The sequence below is a fragment of the Buteo buteo genome, chromosome Z, assembly GCF_964188355.1.
Source record: "Buteo buteo chromosome Z, bButBut1.hap1.1, whole genome shotgun sequence".
In the NCBI taxonomy this organism is placed as follows: domain Eukaryota; kingdom Metazoa; phylum Chordata; class Aves; order Accipitriformes; family Accipitridae; genus Buteo; species Buteo buteo.
Genome location: NC_134204.1, coordinates 87,197,574 through 87,206,219, shown reverse-complemented (window position 1 = coordinate 87,206,219; position 8,646 = coordinate 87,197,574). Strand labels below are relative to the sequence as shown.

Below are 8,646 nucleotides of genomic sequence, written 5' to 3'. Positions count from 1 at the left end.
TGGCCAGGTTCCCACCCATAACTGAAGCAACTGGGACAGTTTGGTCATCTTATGTCAGCCCCTCCACCTTATGTATATAACTTTTGTTCAGTTTGTACATTTGAATTGAGGTAATGAGTCACGTCCAATACCTGCTCTTCAAGGGCTGGGGTTTTCTTTGAAGAAAATAGGAACCTTGCAGTACTCTCCAGCAGATCTCAAGAAATCCAATAACTAATGCCCGTTCAAGTAAATAAACCCAGGTTCTTCCAGGGAACTGATATTTATTTTCCCAAACAGTACATCTGTTTCCTGACATGTAACTAGAAAGTTTTCCTCATTGCCTATGGGAGTTTTCATCGCCCTGATGAAGGTGATCCTGATGGGTGCGTCTCTTTGATCCGTAGTTCATATTCAGACCGTCGGTATGGGGCCAGGGTATTCCAGAAGGGGATATTTCGTTTGAGTGAGCCAAAGCTCTGCTTGTCCAAAGTACGTTAAAGGTCTTCTTTGGCATTTGCAAGGCTCGTACGTGTATTTGTGATGACGGACAACTTTGTAATCGTTATGAGCAAAGGAAGGAGAGCTCGGTCCTCCCTGCTTTCTTTGGACCTGGGATTTGTCTTCCAGTGGCCCATCTGTGCCTCTTCTGAACTGCCCATTTGGTATAGCCAGGTCTGGATTAAACGTGGGAGAGCAGGGCACCCGTGCTGGCAGGTGTCACCCACCCACCCGTGGGTTCGGTCCACAGCGGACTTGCTTTTCTTCCCTTGCTGCTGGTTGAGGTGACAGGGTGTGTTTGAAAGCACTTTGCGGCATCTTCTCGCTACGGGGCTTCGGTCTCAACCACCCCGAGGTTCCCCTGAAGCTGCAGGAATCAGGTTGTCCCTTCTGTTTGCTGAAGGTGGGAGCTGCCTCTGGCTTCCCCTTGGTGAGACAGGAGAGCAGAGAGACCCTTCTGACTCAGCGTCCCCGCAGGGCTCAATCTAGGCACATCTACTTACCCGTTTTCCAGTTCCCCAGTGGGTTATCGGTTTGGCAATCTAGCTTATTAATCGTTTCTTTTCTGCTGTGGAAAGCAACAGTGATAGCGCCTCTGTCTCCCCTTTGCAGTTATCCTGATGGATAGCAGGCTCCATACGAGCCTGTCGTGAAACTTGAGCGGTGATGCTGCTGATAAGCATCACTTATCAGCACCTGTCAGCGTGTGCTCTGACAGCACCCGAGTGACTCGGGGATGAGCTGTACAGTGTCACCAACGCCAAATGTTTGCTCTGCCATCACCTGGAGTTTCCTCAGTGCTTTCACCACTCATGGAGCACCCAGGGCTGCTGCAGAGCAGTACTAAAGCTGTTGGCCGTCAGATGAGATTTCTCCGGTGGGTGACTGATGCCTGGGTGGCCGTTTTGGAGCCAAGCACGTGGGGGCTGGCTTGAAGGAAAAGGGTACCACACCAGCGGACTGGTATCCTTTGAGATTTGGTGTCCACACACCCAGCAGCCTGTCCTTTGCCTTTCTCCTTCCTCTGTGTCATAGAAAGATAGAGTGGTTTGAGTTGGAAGGGACCTTAAAGATCATCTTGTTCCAACCCCCCTGCCATGGGCAGGGACACCTTCCACTAGAGTAGGTTGCTCAGGGGTGGAAGGGTAGCCCTCTATGTCATGTCAAGAAACGGATAGAGTATGAAGAGTTATCTCTGAAGAATAGCCACGAGCAGGTTGAAGAATTAGAAACTGAGGCAACAAAGGGAACCTTGAGGTTTGTGTCTATTACAGGCCACTGGATCAAAGGGACCCTATTGATGAAGCATTCTTACTCCAGCTATAGGAGGCATCACACTCGCAGGCTGTTGTCTTGCTAGGGGACTTCAACCACATCAACATCTGCTGGAAAAAAGTAGCACGGTGAGCTGTAGGTAATCCAGGAGACTCCTGGAGAACATTGTCAATAACTTCTTAAGCCAGGTAACAGACAGCCCTACCAGATGGGATTGGATACTGGACCTGATGGTCACCAATGCAAGTCAGCTAATTGGTGACATCAAGATTGGAGGCAGCCTGGAGGCATCCCCTGCAGGGATCACGCACTCGTGGAGTTTGCAGTCCTGAGGGTTATGGGTCAGGCAAAGAGTCAAGTCAAGACGCTGAATTTTAGAAAAACGAACTTCAGATGTTCAGGGGGTTAGTCAATAGGGTCCCCTGGGAAACTGCCCTCAGGGTCAAGGGAGCAGAACAGAGCTGGCAGATCTTTAAGGACACTCCCCATAGAGCGTAAGAACTCTCAATCCTCAGGTGTAAGAAATCAAGAAAAGAAGGCAAGAGACCAGCATGGAGGAGTCGAGATCTGCTGGTCTAACTAAAGGGCAAGAAGGAAATGCACAGGGACAAGTATCTTGGGAAGAGGGATGCTGCCCAGTTGTATAGGGATAGGTTCAGGAAGGCCAAGGCGCAGCTGGAGCTGAACTTGGTGAGGGGTGCAAAGAATAAATAGTAAGAAGGGCTTCTACAGGAATGTCAGCCAGAAAAGGAAGGTCAAAGAAAGTGTACCTGCCTTTATGAACATGATTGTCAAACTGGTAACAATGGATAAGAAGGCTGAGGTACTCAACAAATTTTTTGCCTCAGTCTTCACTGGCAACCTTGCTTCCCACAGCCCTTGAGTGGATGGCCTGCAAGACAGAGACAGGGGGGGCAAGGTGTCTCCCACTGTAAGAGAAGGTCAGGTTCATCATCACGTGAGGAACCTGAACATACCTAAGTCTACAGGACCTGATGAGATGCGCCCCAGAGTCCTGAGGGAATTGACTGATGTAGCTGTCAAGCCACTCTCCATGACATTTGAAAAGTCATGGAAGTCAGGTGAAGTCCCCAGTGACTGGAGAAAGGGAAACATTGCACCCATTTTTACAAAGGGTAGAAAGGAGGACACTGGGAACTACCGACCAGTCGGCCTCACCTCTGTGCCTGGGAAGATCATGGAACGGATCCTCCTAGAAGCTCTGCTAAGGCACATGGATGACAGGGACGTGATTCAATACAGCCAGTCTGGCTTCACCAAGGACAAGTCTTGCCTGACCAACCTAGTGGCCTTCTATAATGGAGTGACTGCACCAGTGGAAAAGGGATATCATCTATCTGGAATTCTGTAAGACCTTTGACACAGTCCCCCTCAACATTCTTCTTTCTAAATTGGAGGGAAATGGATTTGATGGATGGACTGTTTGGTGGATAAGGAATTGGTCGGATAGTTGCATCCAGAGGGTAGCGGTCAATGGCTCAATGTCCAGATGGAGAGTGATGAGTGGTGGGACCAGTATTGTTTAATGTCTTCACCGGTGACACAGACAGTGGGATTGAGTGTACCCTCAGCAAGTTTGCAGATGACACCAAGCTGAGTGGTGAGGTTGACACACCTGAGGGACAGGACACCATCCAGAGGGATTTGGACAAGCTGGAGAAGTGGGCCCATGTGAACCTCCTGAGGTTCAACACAGCCAAGTGCAAGGTCCTGCACCTGGGTCAGGGCAACCCCCTGTATCAATACAGGCTGGGGGATGAAGGGATTGAGAGCAGCCCTGCCAAGAAGGACTTGGGGTACTGGGGGATGAAAAGCTGGATGTGAGCCAGCGATGGGTCCTCGCAGCCCAGAAAACCAACTGCATCCTGGGCTGCATCCAAAGCAGCGTGGGCAGCAGGTCGAGGGAGGGGATTCTGCCCCTCTGCTCCGCTCTGGTGAGACCCCACCTGCAGTTCTGCGTCCAGCTCTGGGGTCCTCAGCACAGCAGAGGATGGAACAGCTCTCCTGTGAGAGAGTTGTGGTTGTTCCGCCTGGAGAAAAGAAGGGTCCAGGGAGACCTTGTTGCAACCTTTCAGTACTTAAAGGGGTCTTATAAGAGAGATGGTGACAAACTTTTTAGTAGGGCCTGTAGCAATAGGATAAGGGGTGATGGTTTTAAACTAAAAGAGGGTAGGTTCAGACTAGATACAAGGAAAAAAATTTACAATGAGGGTGGTGAGACACTGGCACAGGTTGCCCAGAGAAGTTGTGGATGCCCCATCCCTGGAAACATTCAAGGTCAGGCTGGACGGGGCTCTGAGCAACCTGATCTAGTTGAAGATGTCCCTGCTCATGGCAGGGGGGTTGGATTAGGTGACCTGTAAAGGTTCCTTCCAACCCAAACTATTCTATGATTCTAATAAGCTACAAAAAAATATTTCCAGCGTAATGCTCAAATCTTCTAATGCACATGGGTAAACAATCACATGAGACTGACTAGAGAAAAATTTTTATTTTCTAACAAAGTTTTACATATTCAGCCTAAAAACATATATATTTAGTCAGGGTATATTAAAAGAAAAACATACAGGATTTTCAGCACATGCCTAATAAAATAGCTTTTCTTCCTTCTAACAGTTTTTCCCAAATCAAATACACCAAGACCTAAAGGATGATAGCAAAGGTTTTTTAACTATCATGTGGAGAACATCATCAGTGCAGAAAGCTTTCTTTGTTAGTCTCTATAAAGCTTAGCGCTAGCTTGAGACAAGCATACATATGTATCGGTACAGCAGTAAGTATACAGTGAGTAAGTATCCATTATTCAAAAAATTGTCTTCTAAAAGTGGATTTTGAGAGTTAGCTCTAATGAAGGACTTGGGAGTTGAAACTCCACTTGAACCTAAGTCTGAAGCTGCAATCCTAAACCCTCTACGACCTGCCTAAGGGTACCCAAATTCACCACCAGCCTCCTTTTTTTGACAGCAATGCTGCTGATGCCCTGGGAGGGTGGGAGATGCCAGGACCGGTGGAAGCCTTTCTCCTCAGACATTTTACTTTTTTCAAAACCACCTGCTTAAATAATGTTTTTTTTTCAGATCATTCCTGATTTTTACTTTATACCATAGTATAAAGGGGTTTTTTTTATGCCATAGCAATTTTTACTTTATACCATACAAAGTTATTCATAAATACCAAATTCAGTACTGCCCTTATTCCTGACTGTCCGTGATGGATATGGTCCTAAAGCCTCCACTAAAGAAAACTGCCGACAGCAAGTCACCAAGCATCACAGTCTACTTCCAGTCACATATCCGAATGTTAAAGTATGAGTTTTAAAAATAGCTTTAAGATGAATACCTTTCTACAGAAAATCATCATACAGAATAAAAGTAAGAATTTATAGTAAGAATTCTTCCAAGAATTTAAATTTATCAGAGGGGCTATGTCTGCAAGGACAGCACATTGTACCTGATACAGGCAGCATTATGGGATAGTCAGTAAAATGGAATGCTGTTTTAATGTCTGAATAGTAGTATGCATTAATCTGTGAATAAATAATAAATATTTTTACACTGCCTGGTGTCTCTGTATAAAACCTGTGGTTTCCACTGACTAAAATACATAATAGCAAAATATTTCTCTTGGTTGGCTATAAAGTGTTTGTATTTCTGTTAAGCCTATTTTTAAATGCCTATAAAACATTTACAGAAAGTTAAAAATAGTATTTTGTTATTTGTTATCTATACTTAAATTATTGGCAAGAGACTAACTTCTAGCAAAAAACCTGGGAAAGCTTTCAAAGTATTAAAAATGTAGGACTACATGCAAGGCAGACAAACATTCACACAACTTTTGTATCAGTTCTGTACAAAAAGTCTGCATGAGGCATATAATCCATACTTTTGATAATTGAGCTGGCTGCTGGTTGAAGCACATGCTGTGACTGAAGATGCTATCAGGTGTTCAGGCAAGCTGTAGTTCAACTGTATGTTCATTTTTGTTCATTACTTTATGCTTCAAAAAACTGTAAGTTTTATTTGTTTCTATCCACTTAACTGATACTTAAAATTTTTAATTTCTACTCTAATGCTAGGAAATGACCTTTTATTCACATTTAAGTTCAATACATACTACTTTCTAATTCATTTTTTTCCTTTAACATTTTCAGTTTTCTTTAGTGATCTCGAAAAAGCAATGTAATGCTCTATATTTCAGACTCCTTATATGTGAGATGTAGATAAGTATATCTCATCTTCTAAAGAACTTCAGAATCTCCAGATGAAAAGTGAGAAAAAAAGAAAAACAGAATTCTCTTTCCTACATAAGACTAACATCAGAATTTTGAGCCTGCAGCAGCCAGCTGAATCACAAGTTGGGTTTTTTGTTTTTGTTTTTTTTTTGTGTGTGTTCAAATTAGGAAAGGAAATACCCTCTCAACCTCCGCAAAATACCCAACACCAACAGAAAAAAACCAAAAAAATCCCTATTACTCTAGCATGGAATTTTAAAAGAACAATTTACCTAGAAAACTGTATTGAAATACAAAAACAATTCTTAGAAGCAAAAAAAAGATTCAGCTCCAGCAATTTACTGTTCCACCTTTGTCTCACAGCTGCAGTTTCCAGGTACATTTGAGATGGCCTACTATGGACATTGGGGAAACACTAAATAATTTTTTTCGGTGTCTGTTCTTTGTCTTTCTAGGCTCAGACTACGTACCAAAATTCAAGGCAGCTGGCAAAGCAGAACCAAAAGTACAAGAAATAATAATGAAGCGTTTAGTCCCTTGACAAGATTTCATTTACAGAAAAGTACCTATACTCAGATAGATAGCCTTATGTAAAGGCTGGGTTCATCTTGTCATTAATATTACTACATACATATCAGTTCGTGGCATGACAAATGAACAATTTAGGTCAAGAAAACTCAACAGTGTCTGCAAGGGTCGTCCTAGTTATGATATTCAGGATTTATCTGTTATATCTGAAAAAGAATCCACACAGCCACAAAAAATAATAGGGTTTGTCTCGCATGGTGTATCTTATGAGCATATGATGATAACTCAATTTAAAGCCAGTCCCCACTGGGGAGGATCGAGCTCAAAGTCCCGTTACAAAAGGCGACATTCCTCATAGGACTGGCATACCCATGAGGGTCACCTCCCTCCACGACCAGCACATCCAACATTTATGCTGTCAGCTGCCAGGGGAGACATAGGATTACAAGACCCATTTTTCCCAAAAAAGTCACTCGTGCCAGTGAGTTTTCCCCCACAAAACCTACGAATGGCTGTCAAGCTCCTTCCCTGTCCTCCCTGTCCCCACCAGTACCATACGGATATGCTGTGCGTGGACTTAGCTCTCCCTGCCTGTTTTCCTCAGGGGGAAAAACACGGTATGACCACACTAACAAAGGTGTTCTATGGAGTATTAAAACAGACTTTCTTCTCCTGTTTACTGGAAGGAAAATTAATTTCAATTTTTAGATGTTTGTGAGGCACTAGGGCAGATAGTAGTGCATAGGCATTCCTCTGGAATTAAAATATCCACTCATACGACTGTAAGAGTCTCAGTAAAAGGAACTACAGAGTTAACTTGCAGTAGAAAATGAATAGTAACTAAAATGCTTCCTAAGCCTACTATTTACTTTGCAAACCACCAGATGCTGCAGTAAATTTTTGCACCCTGAAATATTTAAAGAACTTAGGAGTCGGCTTCTCAGCTTCCCTGCACTGCTGCTGTGCTCCTATTCTACACAGATTTACAAAAATATCTGTTTTCCACAGGTGGTGGTTTAGCATCAGAAAAAAATCACAAAAACCAACAAAACAAACAGCAAAGGAGTTAGAAGGGAGAACAGACAACAGTCATGACACAGTCCCATACTGTGTTTAATCCCCATAGGTGTGAAATCCTTGTGCTTGAAAGAAATCTTCATGATACATTTCCCAATGCTTCAAGCAAAAAAAAGTAGACTGATTTATTATCAAAGCAAGGAATGTTAGTAAGTGCACTACAGCATGGCATACAGCGTTCCAGGGGAGATCAGTATCTGGTTTTGCTCTTTACATGATTTTTATACTCCGTCTAATTCCCAGTCTGAGATTTTCCAGTCGAGATGATCTCTGCGCATGTTCAGTCTTCTTACATTACTGTGCAATGGCATTTCTGAGAGTGGACATAGTTCCTGTAATCAGCAAGCTGCTTCAGGTACAAATTGGAAGGCCATCTGTGCATCTCTACAAAATTGCGCTCCTCCACTAAACAAAGCAATAAAGGAATTAAATGTAATACCCAAACATACAGCACAAGTGCACAGGCTGCAAAAAGTATTTTAAAATAGGTTAAAAACCATGAAGGATACAAATACAACTAGAAGAATACAGATAAGTGCTGTCCATTATGTCTAGATTTTACTATAGTGCAGACTTAAGAGCTACCACATGATGTTCCCTTGCTATTAAGTTAGCAATAAATAACAGTTAACAAAATAAATGCCATAGTTATTAAAGAGAACAGAGAGATTATCCTAAAGATGAATATTCTTCATCCTTAGAAGATAACCAGACATGGCAATCAACAGCGAGGATTTCTCTATGCTGCAACACTATAAAGGAGGGTATTTCAATCCCTATGCCAACAGTTTATCTCAAGATCATTACAAAAAACAATGTAAGGAGAGCAATTAAGAATTGAGCAAGACTTTTGTCTCTCATTGCACGTGTTCTCTGTCACTGATGAAATCATGTAACGGAGTTTTTAGCCATATTATTTAGATGAATCCCGTTTGCCTTTGCAGAAATACACATTTTCATCCCCCTCCCCTGGATTTTCCTGAGTCAGCCTGCAGCAGTGGTTGCCCAGTCCTCTTAGAGGCTCCAACCGAGGT

General features: G+C 43.2%; 1 protein-coding gene across 4 annotated transcripts in view; it reads right to left on the bottom strand.

Annotated features, from left to right (window-relative positions):
• Positions 1 to 4,273: 4,273 nt before the first annotated feature.
• Positions 4,274 to 8,646, bottom strand: part of RHOBTB3 (Rho related BTB domain containing 3) — a 34,222-nt gene continuing 29,849 nt past the window's right edge. For all 4 annotated transcript variants that reach the window (XM_075019624.1, XM_075019625.1, XM_075019626.1 and 1 more), the window contains one exon: positions 4,274 to 8,017. In XM_075019624.1, the coding sequence (XP_074875725.1) occupies positions 7,902 to 8,017 (116 nt within the window). In that variant the 3' untranslated portion in view covers positions 4,274 to 7,901. The remainder of the gene's footprint in view (positions 8,018 to 8,646) is intronic.